The sequence below is a fragment of the Microtus oregoni genome, unplaced genomic scaffold, assembly GCF_018167655.1.
Source record: "Microtus oregoni isolate MIOR12 unplaced genomic scaffold, Mior012 000014F_ref0000157, whole genome shotgun sequence".
Lineage (NCBI taxonomy): Eukaryota > Metazoa > Chordata > Mammalia > Rodentia > Cricetidae > Microtus > Microtus oregoni.
In genome coordinates this window covers 11,949,621-11,968,586 of record NW_024543073.1, presented here as the reverse complement: position 1 = coordinate 11,968,586, position 18,966 = coordinate 11,949,621, and the positions used below count along the sequence as shown (strand labels likewise).

Below are 18,966 nucleotides of genomic sequence, written 5' to 3'. Positions count from 1 at the left end.
ATTCAAAAATATGTTTACTTTATTATTCAGCAAACATGTTCCAAATACAAAGTGGAAGACATGAATTACAAATACTAGGACTTTATCAAAATTTAAATTTGGTAAGTGGGCTGGGGAGATGGCTCAGTCAGTCAAGTGCTTGCGGTACAAGAATGAGGTTGTGTGAATCTGGATCTCCAGCACTTGTGCAGAAAAGCTGGGCATGGAACCACAGCTTTTTTCTGTCATCCCAGCTCTGGGTAGGAAGGTGGGGGAAGAAAGAAACCAAGGGCTTGATATATAGTTATTTTAGCCAAATCAATCAGTTCCAGGTTCACTTAAAGGCCTTGTCTCAAAGAAGTAAGGTGGGAGCAGTTGAGAAAGATACCTGACTTCAACCTACGACTTCCACATGAGCACACATGTACAAAGACAGACAAGATAAAACAAGACAAGACAGGTAAGCAAGCAGGCCGGCACACACAACTCACTTGCACATGCACACAGGCATGCGCACACATCAATGTAGTAAAGAAAATGATTTTTCATACTGGTTACTTCCTACCCTAGTAAAGTTCTTTTTATCTATTGTCCTTTTTCTTACTCTTGCAGATCTTGTTAGGTACAATCAGGCCGCATTCTTTGGGCTTTTCCTTTAAAGTTATGACCTTAGTGAATGCACCTAATCTTTTGTACCCATATGGTGACAACTTTCAAATGTATTCCTCTAGAACTGTTTTTATAACTTACAAATATAATCTTATAAAAAAAACTGGATGAGATGTTGGTATCTCAAACAAGAAAGCAAGCAAGCAATTAAACAAAAAGTCCAAGTTACTGAGATAACTAATCTAGAAAATGGGGGGGGGAGTCTTTGTCAGCTATATTTCAGACAAGTGTTTAATATCTAGAATATATAAAGAATTGCAAAAGTTAAACACATACACACATATATACAAACATGTATGGCCAAAGAAACATACATTACAACTACTTTGAGATCTACCTCATTCCAGTCAGAATGACTACAGTCAGGAAAAATAAATGTGGGGGAGGGTATGGGGAAAAAGGAATAATAAATTTATCCACTGATACAGTCACTACAGAAATCAGTGTAGAGGCTTCTCCAAACACTAAAAACAGAACTACCATACAACCAGCTATACACTCCACGGCATATACCTAAAGAGCTATATCATACTCAGAGATACTTATTTATCACCGATAAGTTAACAATAGAAAGGAAACAAAATCAGCCCAGATGTCCACCAGCAAATGGATGAATGGATAATGACAACATAGGATATAAACCAAAGATATTTTATTCACCCACACATATACACACAGAAAAAAATGAAGTTAGGAAATCTACAGGAAACGGGAAGAACTAGAAAGCATTGAGTGATGTAACTCAGGCTCAGAAGGACAAACGTCATCTGTTCTCTTGCATATTTGAATACCAGCTTTAATTTTTATTTTACGTGTGTGGGTGCGTCTTTCCCCTGTATGTTTATGTGTACACCACATGCATGCCTAGTGTCTAGAGACCAAAGGAGAGCATCAGATTTCCTGAGAACAGTTGTTAAAGCAGTTGTGAGCACTGACCCAGGTCCTCTGGAAGAGCACCCAATGCTTTTAAGAGATAAGATTCTCTCCAGTCCAAAATGGGCCAGGCTGGCCTCTGACTAGTGAGCCTCCTGCTTCCTTCTCTTTAGCATATTCAATTAGAGTGAGTTGCTACAACCCGCCAAGTCCTAGGTTCTAGTTGTAAAACCTGTGCATCTAGGAGGAAGTATATATGACCATTGGGCAAGAAACTAAAAAGGGGTCCTTGCCTGGGAAGGGGAGGAGACAACAGAATATGGAATATTAATGTGGAAGGGGGAATACTGTGGCAATAGAATACAAGCAGGGAAAAGGAGGGGCAGTAAGATGAAAGAATATCTTGAACGCAGGAGGATCAACCAAAACAAAAGGATGTATGAAAATATTACAAGGAAATCTGGTATTTAGTAATTTAATTGAAAACTATTCCTGAGTTGCCCCTTGAAATTGCAATTGCAGTGCCTACCAATTCCTCCATCTCAGCTGGCTGCAATTTTGTCTTTCTAGTTGCAAGTTAAAATCAACGAGGTCATTTGTAACTCTCTTCTCACATGCACATGCAGCAATCCATCACCAAACACTGATTCTACCTTCAAGGATATCCACAGTCGGCCACACCCATCTCTACCACTATCATCTCCACAGACTTAAACTGTGTTGAATTGGCTGGTTTCCACCCATGTACTCACAAACTTCATACACATAGCTAAACCTAAATATCAATGTTCATACAGATGCCCACAAGGCCTACATTATCTGCTTCTACAAATCCCAACCTCTGCTTTTATTTCTAATATAATCGATTAGCTTAGTACTCTGTTTTTACTACCCTGTCCCTGGGTTTATCACACATGCTAAGGACACTAAAACATTATAGATGTTCGTACACTCGCTATTTTCTCTTTCTGGTGCACTTACTTCAGATATGTACATGGCAAACTTCCTTACTTTTTCAAGACATTCCCAAAGAGGTTTACCTTCAAAGTATGAGTATTATCTAGTCTGAAGCAGAAAAGAAAGACAGGGAAAATTAAAGGGACAAAGGAAAGAAACCCCAAAGTCATCAAAATGACAAACATCCCTTTCACAATGACTTTATTCAGATGATAGTAACTTCTGCTTTGCTATGGTCTGACATTCCTATAGACAAGATTTAAGATAACCAGTCCAGAGTCAAAAGTTCCAACAAAATTAAGAAACTTTGCTGTAATGGTTATCTACATAGTTAATATTTCTTTTATAAAGACAGAATATTAAAATACCTATGAATCATGCTTACGGCCTAAACATGTATAACCAAGTTTGTCCTATCACAGCTCTAAACCTAAAAGAAATTTGTAATCTCACAAGAAACTCTATGGGCTGGAAAGATGGCTCAGCGGTTAAGAACACTGGCTGTTCTTCCACAGGTCCTGAGTTCAATTCCCAGCAACCATATGGTGGCTCATAGCCACCTACAGTAAAGGTCTGGTACCCTCTTCTGGCCTGGAGGCATACATGCTGACCAGTGTTGTAGGAAGCCGCTTGTTTGTTCCTGGTTGATCAGCCCCAAAATAACCACACAAAAACTGTATTAATTAAATCATTGCTTGGCCTATCAGCTCTAGCTTCTTACTAGCTAGCTCTTACATCTAAAATTAACCCATTTCCATTATTTTATATTTTACTACAATGTTCGTGGCCTACAGGCAAGGTTCCACCTGGCAACTCGTGTCTTTCCCCTCTGGCAGCTACATGGCGTCTCTCTGACTCCACCTTCTTTTTCCCAGCATTCAGTTTAGTGTCTGTGCTCCACCCACCCACCAGGAAGAAGGGAGGGAGGGAGGAAGGAAGGGAGGGAGGGAGGGAGGGAGGGAGGGAGGGAGAGAGAGAGAGAGAGAGAGAGCGAGAGAGAGAGCACACGAGAGTGAGCTGGGTGGGCCATGGGTTTTCTCTGGGTACCCAAAAGGTCACACCCCAACCTGGTCCAGCCTCTTAAAGGTTATTGGCTGAAGGAGGTTCCCCATTACCTCCCCCTTTTGTCTAAATAAGAGAGTTCCAAACCTAATAGAAAACTATATGCACTAGGAATAGATATCAAATATAAAATTAGAATTACAACCAGCATAAACAATATTAAGAAAGAAGATATGCTAAAAAATGTTTTAATAAACATTCAATCCTAAAGAGTCTAAATCTTGCATTGGAAGTGGCTTGGCTAGATCATAAGAGGAAGGTAACTACAACTATTTAATCTTCAACTCCACTGAAGGCCTGGGAAGGGAGATAGTATTAGGCAGGGAGTGCAATCCAGCAGCTTCCAAATGTGCAATATATGACAGAGACATAGGGTATTAAAAAGTTATTCTAATGAGAGCCATTCTTTTTTGTAATTATAAAACATATGTTCATTTAAAAAATTTTAAGAGCTCATTTTTTTCTTCTCTCCCTACCTCTCTGAAAGATTTTAAAATTTAAAATGTTATCTTCTATACTAGGTATAGAAAGCTAAACAAAATTATTCCTTATTTGTTAATAATTCATTATTCAGTAATCTGAGCATGCCTCATTAGTAGAATATGGAAGGAAAATCTTTCAAATACAAAAAATTAACATCTTTTAATAACTTTTTAAAAAGTCACACAGATTAAGGATAGTTCTATTTCTTTTTTAAAAAATATTTATTTATTTATTTATTTATTTATTTATTTATTATGTATATAATATTCTGTCTGTGTATATGTCTACAGGCCAGAAGAGGGCACCAGACCTCATTACAGATGGTTATGAGCCACCATATGGTTGCCAGGAATTGAACTCAGGACCTTTGGAAAAGCAGGCAATGTTCTTAACCACTGAGCCATCTCTCCAGCCCTGATAGTTCTATTTCTCCACATAATAAAGACCTAATATAAATTCACAACTAACATCATGTTCAACAACTAAAAGTTCAAAGCTTTCCTTCTACAATAAGGAACAAGGAAAAAAAATCACTACTGTCACTACACCTATTCAGCACCACAGAATGCTTCATTCAACTATCAACCACACAAGCAACAGCTATCTATAACACTGCAGTTGAAACCTAGTCTCAAATGCTGCAGTAGTCTCCAGTGTCCAAGTACAATACATTTATTCATGTATATGTAGTGATACTGGTGTAAACAAATCTGTTCTGTCAGTTATAAACACTATATAATGCTAGTTTAACGTCACTGGTTTGTATATTTACTGTTATATACTGTTACTTGTTGTAATAATTTTAAAGAATACTTGTTATAATTTGTGCTTTACATATTTCCAAAGGTTTTATTGACAACTTCTAAGGTTGTTAGGAAATAGTGGGACTCTCAGATAGGTAGGGTTTTCTAAAAGAAAGTCAGGTAGTATGGCCACGGTTTAAAGAAAAAAAATGTAACACCAGTCCTCCGTTCTCTGTCTGCTTGCTGTCTCCCATAGGATGATGGGACCCCAACACATGTCCCTGCTCTGATGCACTGTGCCACCAGCCAAGAGCAATGAGGCGAAACCATATATATCTCAAACTGCAAAACTGCTGTGAGTCAATAACAATCTTTGCTCTTTGTAACAGTATTTTCTTGGGTATCTTGTCAGCAGTGAAAGAGCACAGAGCTCTTCCTACTTATTAAGGAAACATTTACTGTAGTACAATCCAAGTTGCATTCTCATGCACCCTACGCCTACTATTGCTTGATTACATCAAGACCAAGTTATCTAGCAGAATGGCAGATAACTCTAAGGGTGCAGCAGGAGCACTCATACCTTGGTGGTATGGACTCTCTCATTAGACTTAAGACCTACACAACAAGAGGAAAATCATCCCTGATAATGGAAAACCGGACAACTATCCAGGGCTAGTTAAGTTATGGATCTTGAAGGAACCTACACCTGGTTAAATAAACCAGCCTGATCTAAAACTACACTCTAAATATTTATAGGTACGCAAAGTCCTCACCCCTCATAAAGACAAAGAACTAAAGGGATCAGGTGTGGTAGCAGAACACTTGGGAGGCAAAGGCAGGCAGACCTCACTGAGTCTGGTCACAGTGACCAGTCTGGTCTACACAGTGAGTGAGTTCTAGACAGCCAGGGCTATGTAAAATGACCCTTTCTCAACACCACCTCTCACAACACACATATACAAAAAAGTCTCCAGGCAACTAAGGAATATGGAGAATGGGAGAAATAGTCTTCCCCAGGGAAGAGCACACCAAATTGGTTATCCAATACTAAATGATCAGTCCTGAAGTTATATAAATACAAATAACACATAGGCTGAGAAAGTATGTATTTATATTTAGGTAAGAACAATTAAGAAAAAGAAGCCATGAATTTGAGAGGGGGAGAGTTACGTGGGAAGAAGCAGGGGTCGGAAAATTAAATAATTTCAAAATATAAAAGATGATTTTAATGCCAGACGGTGGTGGCGCACGCCTTTAATCCCAGCACTTGGGAGGCAGAGGAAGGCAGATCTCTGTGAGTTCGAGACCAGCCTGGTCTACAAGAGCTAGTTCCAGGACAGGCTCCAAAACCACAGAGAAACTCTGCCTCGAAAAACCAAAAAAAAAAAAAAAAGATGATTTTAAAAAGACCATATTCTATAATATTTACCAAAACACAATTATCTGTGATGTATTTCTCAGAGAAACTTGTAAATATATGGTTATTAAGTTATGCATAGCTGTATTAAGTCCTAACCAGAGTAATTAGGCAACAGGAAGAAATGAAAAGGATCAACATTAAAATGGAACATACAGAAGTCAGTCATACTTTTATATGCTAACAATAATCTATCCACATTTTTTCTTTTAAAGCAAAATTCTATTTATAATCGCTAACAGCAAAAAAGGAACTACACTGAAAACAACAAAGCTCTGATGAAAGAAGCTAGAACTGTAAATAAATGGAAAGAAAGATTCTCCATGTCTCCAGATTAGAAGGAACAAAACTGTTAAAATATCCAAATCACCCAGTGTCCTGTTGATCCAATGCACTATCAAAATTCTAATGACATTTTTCACAAAAACAGAAGAAAATAATCCTAACAGGGAATCACAAAAGACTCCAAATCAAATATGATCTTCAATAAAAAGAACAAAGCTATGGACCTCACCTCATTTAATTTCAAAATTCACTTACAAGCTCTAACAATGAAAGAATATGGTACCAGTATAATAGAAAAATGCCAATGAACAGAACAGAGGGCCAAATATGTATAATCAATTGATTTCAACAATGCTACCAAGAACACATCTGTTGTAAGATATTTGATTACACCATGTAAAGACATGTCACTGTGATTGGTTTAATAAAAAGTTAAACAGCCAATAGGAGGTATAGCACAAACTTCTGGACAGAGAGAGCTCTAGGAAGAAGAAAGTCAGATCAGATAGGTATAATGGAGATGAGGTAACAAGTGTGTGGAAGAATGTAGATTTAAAAATACGGGTTAATTTAAGTAATAAGACCTAGTTAAAAAACAATCTTAAGCTAAGGTGGAGCTTTCATAATTAATGTCTTCATATTGTTTTCTGTGTGCTGGTAGCTCAAAGGAAAATCTGCCTACACACATCACAAGGAAAGGGGGGTCTCTTCAATGGGACTGGGGAAAGCAGATGTCACTGTGTAGACCAAAGGATTCTAAGTATGAGACCAGATACTGTAAAACTGCCTCTTAAGAAGAAGCTGCTACAGGTGCTGGGGAGATGGTTCAGTGGTTAAGAGCACTGACTGCTCTTCCAGAGGACCTGGGTTCAATTCCCAAAACCCACATGGCAGCTTACAACTGCTGTAACTCCAGTTCTAGAGGATCTGACCCTCACACAGGCATATAACTGGCCAAACAGCAATGGACATAAATAAAAATAAATTAAAAAAAAAAGTCGGGCAATGGTGGTATATGCCTTTAATCCCAGCATTTGGGAGGCTGAGACAGGCAGATACTTGTGAGTTTGAGGCCAGCCTAGTCTACAGATAAAGTTCCAGGACAGGCACCAAAGCTACAGAGAAACCTTGTCTTGAAAAACAAAACAAAACAAGGAGGAGGAGGAGGAGGAAGAGGAGGATGGGGAGGGGGGGGGAAGGGAGGAGGAGGAGGAGGAGGGAGGAGAAGCCTCCTATACAATGGTTTTCTAAAAATATGATACCAAAAAGATAACAAATACAAAAATAAACCAGTTTACATAAAACTAGAAAGCTATACACACCCAAACAAGTCAGGGATATAGTTGTCTGAGTGGGAGAAAATGTTTGTAAGCCATACAATTTCTGACAAAAAAAGAAAGGTCTGCATGTCTGTACTCACTGCAGTATTATTCCCAATAGCTAACATGTGGACTTAACCTAAGCTTCCATAAATAAATGACTCAATAAAGAAAAAAACTGTATATATGTATGTATAGTGAAACACTCTTCAGTCATTAAAAAAGGAGACCTGGTCATCTGCAACAGGATGGATGAACCTAAAGGACACCAGGTTAAGTAAAAGAAATCATGAATTAAAACATGAACATCCTGAGTTCTCCAATACTGAATATTAAATGGGCAAGCTCACAGAAACAGAAAGTCAAATGGTGGTCAGCAGAAAGCAGGGTGAGGGGGTAGGGTGATTAAGATGTTGATCCAAGTAAAAACTTTCAGTTAGGAGGAATACATTTGAGAGGGTCATTGCACAACATGGTTTATAATAATATATTTAAAATCTGCTTATTTTCCAGCTGTTTTGAGGTATCACTGATTTTATATCGATAAACAATTCTAAACTGAAAATATGACATTAAATTTTATTGTATTTGACATAAAGCAGGTAACAACTTTTGAATGGGAAAAATCTTACTATATTTATGTAAAATAGATTCTAGATGAATCTAATATATTACAATATACTTTTAAACATTTGGAAAACAGAAATCCTACCAATGAAATATGTCTCAAAGGACAAGAATCTGGAAGACTTACCATTTTTGCTGACATCCAGTTCCCTGAGATTAATAAGGTTTGCAATGGATGCTGGTAATGTTGTTAAATCATTGTCTGGCAAACTTAGTTTATGTAGAGACTGACAGTTAAAAAGTTGCTAGGGAAAAAAAGAGAGAGGATTTTGATCATCTTTTATATTTCTTTAGTTATTTCATGGACTAATTTATATGATAAATATCCATATTAAAGCTGAATGAGTTATGCCTATATTAACACTAAGAAAGGCTTCACACTGTTCTTACTACGTTATTGTAAATCTGAATAAACTTGAATCACTTAGAATGATTTATACTTCTAGCCTCCATCCAGTGAGAACCAGTATATAAAATATATGCCTATATTCTTTGTTGAAGCTATCAAATAGTAAGTGGTCATTACAAACTATAAGCTTGTCTTTCAAACAACCTTATTCCAAAAAGAAAGCCATACTGAAGAGCATCCCTTGAAAACCATCAAAGTGTTAGGTCTGTGGTAGGTATGTGTTCAGTTACTTGCACTGTTACAGTCAGCATCTCTCTTATGCATGCCTCCGCACTGAGGTCCTAATTCATGACTAACCTAGGTTTTCCATATTCTGTCAGAGAACTAGTCATGGCAAGTAACAGAATTATTGGAGAACACAGTCATGATGAACAGTAAATTACAAAGAACACTACAATCACAGTGTAGGTGTGATTCACAATCAGGTAACTGGCAGCATTTAACGTTTTTCCACAGCTATTAAAGACTTCACAAAATTATCAAGAATAAACTGGGCTTAGTGGCTCAAGCCTTTAATCCCCAGATCTGGGAAGCTGAGACCATAGCTAGAAAGCTGAGACAGGAGGGTTGCAGTGAAGTTTGAAGCTAGACTAACTACAAAGTGAGATTCTATCATAATAAAATTTATAAAAAATAATTACCTAGGATAGCATTGGCCTTCCAATGCTTTTAGTATTGGTCATCACGATTAAAAGCCTTTGTATACTGTCATCCAGGATGTTCACAAACACACAAATCTCTAAACCAACTATTTCATGAAACAAGGTTTATAAGCAATATGCTTTATTTTCTGTTATGTTACAGTTAGGGTTGCTGGATTAAATACAGGATACCCAATTAAACTTGAATTTCAGATAATTTTTTTAGTATAACTATATCTTACATACGGCATGCTTATACTAATTATTTCTTGTTCATCCAAAATTCTTATTTAAATAAGTCTCCTGTAATTTTATTTTGTAAATCTCATAGTCAAAATTATAGTCTATTTTTCAGAATTCTGATAACACATATTAAATTATTCTTTGGTGGCTGTGGCTGGCTAGTTTTGAAACAAGGTCTCACTATACATATGACCCAGGCCAAGGCAGAACTCACCGTGTAGCTCAAATTGACCTTGAACTGGTGATCATTCTCCTTTAGGGACCACCAGGCTCAGCTCTAATCCATTTTTAAAGCCACCAATTTCAAGACTCCATTTACAGCTTCAAAGGGCATGGTGATGCACACCTTTAACCACAGGCCTTGGAAGGCAGGAGCAGGTATTGCAAGAGCTGCTTGTTTGTTTCCTGGCGGCCGCCCAGCTGCCCAGACCCCCAAAATAATCACACAGAAACTATATTATTTAAACCATTGCTTGGCCCAATAGCTCTAGCTTCTTATTTGCTAACTCTTACATCTTAATTTAACCCATCTCCGTTAATCTGTGCATCACCACAAGGTCGTGGCCTATCAACAAAGTTTCAGCACATCTTATCTGTCTCTGGAAGCGGCTCCGTGGCTTCTTCCTGACTCCACCTTCTTCCTCCCAGCATTTAGTTTAGCTTTCCCTGCCTAATTAAGTTCTGTCCTGCTATAAGTCCACAACAGTTTCTTTATTCATTAATGGTAATCACAGCATACAGAGGGAATCCCACATCAAGCAGGGAGCTCTCTAAGAGCTGAGGACCATCTATCTAGTCTACAAGGTGAGACCCTGTCTTGAAACAAACAAACAGAAAACAGCCATTCAGATGGCCCCTAAGAAACTATTTAAAGCTACTGCAGTTTTTTCATAAAACATGAAAACAAATACAGGTAATAAGAGAAAAATAAGTAAGTACCTACTAAAAAAATTAATAAAATGGTAATATAAAAAAGAACTTTACATCAATCTTTTCCCACCAGATGTTATGAGATTTCAAAAATGCGTGTTCTCTAAATCAATTCCAGACAAAATGAAGGAACGCAGAATCCCACCTCTAAAAACTTATACAACCATAAAAGCATGATGTGGTAGCTGAAATAACAACTAGCCCCAATTATAACACTGCATATAAAGGGTTTATAGAATTTACAAAAGTAAAATTTCAGTTTTTTGACTAGTAAAATCTAATGGCTCCAGAAGCTGTATTGATGCATTATCTATTTTGATGGTTATAATATGCTTCAATTAAAATAGAATAAAGTTATTAACACGAGTACTTAAACAACTTGAACAGAGGTAAAATCTGTATCATTTTGAATTGTGCTTACAGTAGGACTAAACCAGTGAATGGAAACACATATGTACAACAATATAAGAATGTAAACATTTATGGAGACATTATCTAATATAATTAATAACAGTATTAGCACACCTTGGGAAGCTCTTCAATCTGATTAGCATCTAAATAGAGCTCCTCCAAAGTTTTCTCAAAGGTAAAAATCTCTTTGGGAACTTGTTCCAAGCTGCAATGAGAATAATCTAGAGTAGTGACCGTCTCTTCTTCTCCTCGTAGACAGCGACATGGCACCAACCGCACGAACAAACTTCGTTTTGTAGTCATTTTTAAAAGCTGCAACATGTAGATAAAAACAAGTCAAATTATATACAATGTAAAAATTTTTCCAACAAATTACCAACTCAATATGCCACAGACAAAATACTTCCTCATCATCATACACACCCAATGGAGCCTATTTAAGATTGCTTTAGTATCTATATTTATATTATCTACTGGACTTCAAATTAAATTCAAGCACTCCAGTACTTTACAAAACAATCCAAGAAGTAATCATTCATATTTTTATAAAACCGTGCTTTGTAAACTCTGCTTAACTCTCAAAAACAACAATAAAAGATTTCTCTTTCATTTCTGGCTCTAAGAGTTGTTTCTTAGAGAAGAACTGACTATATGTATTTCTGAATAGGAAATGACTACATGGAAATTTTCGGGTCTTCTTAACCACCCATTAGGAATCAAGCCCCATTTAACTTTCCTATGTGTGGTGTTTTGAAAGAAACAGCCTCCAAAGGGAGTGGTACTCATGTGGGAAGTCCTTCTATACATATGTTGCTTTTATTGGTTAATGAATAAAGCTTTTCAGCCAGTGGCTAGCAGAAGAGCACCAGGCAAGAAAACTAAACTGAATGCTGGGAGAAAGAAGGTGGAAATGAAGAAAAGCCACATAGCTGCTGTTGGAACCTTGCTGGTAGGCCACAAGCCTTGTGGTAAAATGTAAAATAGAAATGGGTTAATTTAAGATATAAGAGCTAGTTAGCAATATGTTTAAGCTATTGGCCCAATAGTATTGCAAATAATATAGTTTCTGAGTGATTATTTTGTGATCTGGGCAGCCAGGAACAAACAAGTGGCTTCCTATCACGGTACCATTAGGAGGTGTGGCCTTGTTGGAGGAAGAGTGTCACTGTGGGGGCAGGCTTTGAGATCTCTCACCACCATTGCCAGCAGGCTGCCATGGTCCCCATCATGATAATGGACTGAACCTCTGAAACTGTAAGTGAGCCACCCAATTAAATGTTTTTTAATAGAGTTGCTATGTTCATGATGTCTCTTCACAGCACTGAAAACCCTAATTAAGACACTATGATTCTCCTACATGAAAATTCCCAATTACTTCAAGTATAATTTTGTTTCAATCAAATACTAGCCTATAGTTTTTAGAAGAGTTTAAAGATTATAATTTTTTTAAGATTACATGTGAGTAAACTCACTTCAAATACAGTCTTTCAGTTAACAGAAAGCTGGTTTTGAATTAGTAAAAATTCACAAAGTCAATTTTATTAAGGATTTGTGCATAAATTCCAACTAAGCAAACATTAAACTAGCAGAGTAATAGTTTAATATAAAGAGAATGACTGCCAATTGGTAAGTAATTCTTTGTATAAAAATACAATTCTTGCACAGAATCAACACTTTTAACTAGCACCAAATCTGAGTTAAAGTCATTAAGACTTCAGGTACAAAATATAAAAATAAAAACTCAGTAAGAAAGACAAATACCTTAAAATTTTTAACTACTGAAAATCGATGAGTTAAAATGTCAATGTTTAAATAAAGACATAATCAGCATTATTTTTTCTTTGACTCAGGATCCAATATGGTTCTGCAAAGCACTACACTAGTGGTTCTACTCCCCACTTTATGATACTTGAATGTCTGATAACAGGCAGGGTAAGCACTCCCCTTATACTCGTTCTCACACTATGACTTTACTAAATCATCAGGCACCATGCTAAAATTATTTGGATAAAGTATGTAAATATTTTCTGTATTACAATTTCCTAGGGAATGTCCTTTGTTTCCATAGAGAAATAGAGTTTAAACTAGGAAACAACAGCCAGAAATTAAAGGAAGATCTTTAAGGCAGTAATTAGTTTTTCTTTTTTAGAACTACACAGACTTACGGATTTTTGTAAAAGCATGTAATATACATTTGAACTAGATCCTCAAAATCCAGTATCAATAGGTCTACTTAAAAATCTTTTTAAGAAAATCTAGTCAGTCAAGCATCAGATGGTTTCACCTAAGGCTGAAGGTTCAGTGCAATGATAAAGTGCTTGCTGACCAGCCATGTAAGGCTCACCCTGGTTTAGAACCCCAGCCCCACACACCCACAAGGTTTAGATCTAAACTCTTTGTCTAGAAAGAAATATAAAAAATGAAGCATACTGAATTCTAACTAACAATTCTATGTCTAAAGAGATGTAAATTTTTACCAACAGAAATAACAGTTCATTCAATAAAGAATTTAACTGCTAAAGGGATTAAACACTGATGTGGGATATCCTTCTGTATATATGTTGCTTTTATTGGTTGAATATGAATAAAGCTGTTTTGGCCAATGGCTTAGCAGAGTAAATCCGGGCAGGAAGTCAGAACAGAGATATAGAGAGAGTAGGTGGAGTCAAGCAGATGCCTGTCAGTCCCTGAGAAAAAAAGACATGTAGAAAATGACTAACACCATGGCCACATAGCAATGCATAGACTAATAGAAATGGGTTAATTTAAGATGTAAGAGATAGCTAGGAATATGCTTAAGTCATTGGTCAAACAGTATTATAATTAATATAGCTTCTTTGTGATTATTTGGGTTCAGGCAGCTAGCTGGAAAGTAAAAGTCCATCCAGTCTTTGTTTACAAAATAACACACAACATGAGGTTAATACTGGGTGAAAGGGGAGAAAGAGAAGTAGAATGGTTCATCTGCTGTGGCAAGACGTACAACAGGTGAAGCAAAGGTGATGGATGAGGAGCAGGATAATATGGGTAGCCAGCTTGCCACCTGGGGCCATGGTATAGTTCAGGCCTGTGCTGCTGCCAAGGGCCTTATCTGGATCATGGTCCTACTGCAGCTGGAGTCTATGTTGACATTCGTGACCCATGTTGCCACCAAAGGCCACAAGGACGCCCAGTGTCTGGGCTACCATCTGTGGTTATACAGGTGTCAGAGGGCCAGGCCACCAGAGTCCTTACTAATCTTGAATGGTCTGCCCTGCCACACTGTGCTATGGTGACATCCAGGACCAAACTGAAGCTGAGGGCCATGTCTGAGTCCATGGTACTGCTGTAGTCAGGATCTGAGCTGATGTCCTTGGCTCCTGTTACAAGCAAAGGCCATGGGGATGCCAGGGGTCTGCTCTGTCTCTTGAGGCCATGTTGGTGTCTAAGAGTCATGCTGCAACTGTGCCATGCTGATCTTGAGTGGCCTGCACTCCCGCCAGGGCCCTTAATAATGTTCGGGCCTGAGCTGCTACCAAAGGCCATGTCTGGGTCTGGGTCCCTACACCAGTTGGGTCTGTATTGATGTCCATGGCTTCAGTTGCCACTGAAGGCCTTGAAGCAGACCAGTGACTCACTGCCATGAACATTTGAAAGTAAAGCTGAAAGAACAAAAATATATTGTGTGACACACTGTGACTCCCAATGCCACTAAAATGAATAAAAAGATGTTGGATAGGCAAGAAAGACAGAGAACCAAAGTGAGTTTGTTTGTTTTGAAATTTTTAAAAACTTTCTTGGGTGGTGGGGAAATGCTGCAAGGGTGAAGGGCAAATATGGAGAGACTAGAAAATAAGTGGAATGATATGTAATTCCCACAGAATCAATAAAGAAATTATATAAAAGTATACAATGGAAAAAAGAGAGCATCTTCAACAAATGGTGCTGGCAAAACTGGATGTCAATCTGTAGAAGAATGAAAATAGATCCATATCTATCACCATGCACAAAACTCAAATCCAAATGGATTAAAGACCTCAATATCAGTCCGAACACACTGAACCTGATAGAAGAGAAAGTGGGAAGTACTCTACAGCACATGGGCACAGGAGACCACTTCCTATGTATAACCCCAGCAGCACAGACACTAAGGGCATCATTGAATAAATGGGACTTCCTGAGGCTGAGAAGCTTCTGTAAAGCAAAGGACACTGTCACTAAGACAAAAAGACAACCCACTGACTGGGAGAAGATCTTCACCAACCCTGCAACTGACAAAGGTTTGATCTCCAAAATATATAAAGAACTCAAGAAACTAGACCGTAAAAGGCTAATCAACCCAATTATAAAATGGGGCACTGAGCTGAACAGAGAATTCTCAACAGAAGAACTTCAAATGGCCAAAAGACACTTAAGGTCATGCTCAACTTCCTTAGCGATGAGGGAAATGCAAATCAAGACAACTTTAAGATACCACCTTACACCTGTCAGAATGGCTAAAATAAAAAACACCAATGAAAGCCTTTGCTGGAGAGGTTGTGGAGAAAGGGGTACACTCACCCATTGCTGGTGGGAATGCAAACTTGTGCAACCACTCTGGAAAGCAGTGTTTCGGTTTCTCAGGAAATTCGGGATCAACCTACCCCTGGATCCAGCAATACCACTCTTGGGAATATACCCAAGAGAGGCCCTATCATACAAAAGTATATGCTCAACTATGTTCATGGCAGCATTGTTTGTAATAGCCAGAACCTGGAAACAACCTAGATGCCCTTCAACGGAAGAATGGATGAAGAAAGTATGGAATATATACATATTAGAGTATTACTCAGCAGTAAAAAACAAGGACTTCTTGAATTTTGCATACAAATGGATGGAAATAGAAAACACTATCCTGAGTGAGGTAAGCCAGACCCAAAAAGAGGAACATGGGATGTACTCACTCATATTTGGTTTCTAGCCATAAATAAAGGACATTGAGCCTATAATTCATGTTCCTAGAGAAGCTAAATAAGGTGAATCCAAAGACAAACACATAGGCATCCTCAGGAATATTAACCTTCATCAGGCGATGAAAGGAGACAGAGACAGAGACCCACACGGGAGCACCGGACAGAAATCTCAAGGTCCAAATCAGGAGCAGAAGGAGACGGAGCACGAACAAGGAACTCAGGACCACGAGGGGTGCACCCACACACTAAGACAATGGGGATGTTCTATTGGGATCTCACCAAGGCCAGCTGGCCTAGGTCTGAAAAAGCATGGGATAAATCCGGACTAGCTGAACATAGCGGACAATGAGGAATACTGAGAATTCAAGAACAATTGCAGTGGGTTTTTGATCCTACTGCACGTACTGGCTTTGTGGGAGCCTAGGCAGTTTGAATGCTCACCTTACGAGACCTGGATAGAGGTGGGCAGTCCTTGGGCTTCCCACAGGTCAGGGAACCCTGATTGCTCTTCGAGCAGATGAGGGAGGGGGACTTGATCGGGGGAGGGGGAGGGAAATGGGAAGCGGTTGTGGGGATGAGGCAGAAATCCTTAATAAATAAATAAATTTAAAAAAAAAATAAAGAAATTATATTAAATTAAAAAAATTGAATCCTCAAAATAGATTAAAGATTTCTCATTTAAATTGATATTGAGTCAGGCCATTTAAGAACCTGCTACCTGTTCTATCCAGTATGGTAGCCAGTAGATACATGTGCTATTTAAACTTAATATTAAATCAAATAAAATCTAAAATCTATTACTTTATTCCATTTTAGTTCAAACGCTCAAATGCCACACCATATGAGGGATACCAAAGTGAATGAAGCCACTTCTACCATGACAGAAACGTCAGCTGCACAGAGCCACTGCAGTGACTCAACTACGACTCTCACCAACTACATGTTGACAAATACATCTGGACACACAATCTGACAGTGTGCAAGAACGTGAATGATATGACTTAAAATAAATTTATGTTCCAGAAACCATTCCAGAGTTAGGAACATAATAAATGAATGGCACGAAATGTTATTACCTGATATGTGTTAATCTGAAAGAAAGCATATTTATTTTGGATATGATGTAGGTCACTTGAGGTACAGGGTAATTTATAGAGTAAAGTAATTGTTAAATTGAATGTCCCCAAGATTTTCCTTCATAGAGCAAATAGATAAAAAATTATAGGGGCTGGAGAGTTGGCTCAGAGGGTAAGAGCATTGCCTGCTCGTCCAAAGGTCCTGAGTTCAATTCCCAGCAACCACATGGTGGCTCACAACCATCTGTAATGAGGTCTGGTGCCCTCTTCTGGCCTGCAGGCATACACACAGACAGAATATTGTATACATAATAAATAAATAAATATTTTAAAAAAAAATTATAGCAGGACAATTAGTTCAGAAAAGTAAGTATAATGTGTGCTTTGCTCCAGGAAGCTAGAGAGTGCACATTCAAAGGAAACTCTTGTGCATGAAAGCTACAAAGAGAGCAATTCAAACATCAGATTAAATTCAGACTTTTTTTTTCTGTCTGTCTTTTTTGTTTTGTTTGAGACAAGGCCTCATTCTGCCTCAGGCTGGCCTCTTGGAGTCAAGTGAGCATCCAGTCTTAGATGTTAAGACTATGCCAAACAGTGGTGGCACATGCCTTTAATCCCAGCACTCGTGAAGCAAAGGCGGACAGATCTCTGTGAGTTCGAGGTCAGCCTGGACTATAGAGTGAGTTCCAGGACAGGCACCAAAGCTACAGTGAAACCCTGTCTCAAGAAAACAAACAAGCACAGACATAAGAACTTAAGATTACAAGCATGTGCCATTATGTCAGACTCTTAGTCCTCAAACAGAACTGAGTGAGCACAAAGCCAATATCAAAAATGGGTCTGAATTCTACATAGGTCTACAGATAAGACAGTATAGAATGAAAGTTACTAACCAATTTAAAAGAAAAACTAAAAAGACTTTTAATCTTTGAGAGAAAGGTATAAACGGAAAGCAAAATTACCTAATGCAATAATAATACAAGGCGTAATGCATAAGACAAGACAGTTACCCTCAAGGAAGACTACCAAACCAGACTGAACAGAAGTGATGCACAATTAAATTGATGGACTGCTAATGAGAATTTTAGGAAAAGCTACTACATAAACCAGAGGTGACAATGGAGTTAAGAATCTTCCTCCCCCCTCCCCCCAAGACTGGGTTTCTCTGTAGCTTTGGATCCTGTCCTGGAACTAGCTCTTGTAGACCAGGCTGGCCTCGAACTCACAGAGATCCACCTGCCTCTGCCTCCTGAGTGCTGATATTAAAGGCGTGCGCCACAACCACCAGGTTTGGAGTTAAGAATCTTCTAATCATAAATGAAGAAAAGTAGTTAACCCAGAAAAGGAGCATATGAAACTGACAACTTTCTAACAAAAACTAAATCTAGCCAAGCACGATGGTTCATGCCTTTAACACCAGCACTTGGGAAGTAGATCTCTTTGATGCCAACCTGGTTTCCATATTGAGTTCCAAGCCAGCCAGAGCTTGATAGGTGAAGGAGGCGGGGGGAGGAGGAGAGGGACGGAAAGAGAATCAAATCAAACAAAAAAGAAATTCTACTTACCACTGGGTTGAATTTATCTCCCTGATGTTTCTTAATTGAGCCAACATTCTATAAAAAGCAAAAGAAAACCAAAATTAATAAAAATATATTTTTATAGCTAAGAACCATCTTTCCTAATTCTTAATTTACAACAAAAGCCAAACTGAAATTTTAAAATGCTGACCACCATAAACTGACAACACATCAGCTGTAGTGGACTCGGCAGCCTTCCCAGATAGGTAACCACATTGGGCCAATAGTTCTCACTTTTTACTGACAGGATACCTAGTATTCCAAGACCAAAACAGGCCATCATTCAATTAACCAGCTTTGGCCAGCAAAAACGAACTCCCAGAACACAAGTGGG

At 38.2% G+C, this 18,966-nt stretch overlaps 1 protein-coding gene across 7 annotated transcripts in view; it reads right to left on the bottom strand.

Annotated features, from left to right (window-relative positions):
* The window catches only part of Erbin (erbb2 interacting protein), a 108,902-nt gene that overhangs the window by 58,615 nt on the left and 31,321 nt on the right, over positions 1–18,966 (bottom strand). For 6 of the 7 annotated variants that reach the window (XM_041663621.1, XM_041663616.1, XM_041663618.1 and 3 more), the window contains exons 2-4: positions 18,621–18,668; positions 11,163–11,360; positions 8,542–8,659 (exon numbers count right to left, since the gene is read on the bottom strand). In XM_041663621.1, the coding sequence (XP_041519555.1) occupies positions 8,542–8,659; positions 11,163–11,351 (307 nt within the window). In that variant the 5' untranslated portion in view covers positions 11,352–11,360; positions 18,621–18,668. Of the gene's footprint in view, positions 1–8,541; positions 8,660–11,149; positions 11,361–18,620; positions 18,669–18,966 lie in introns of those variants that run through there. The other variant, XM_041663619.1, reaches the window with a different exon arrangement.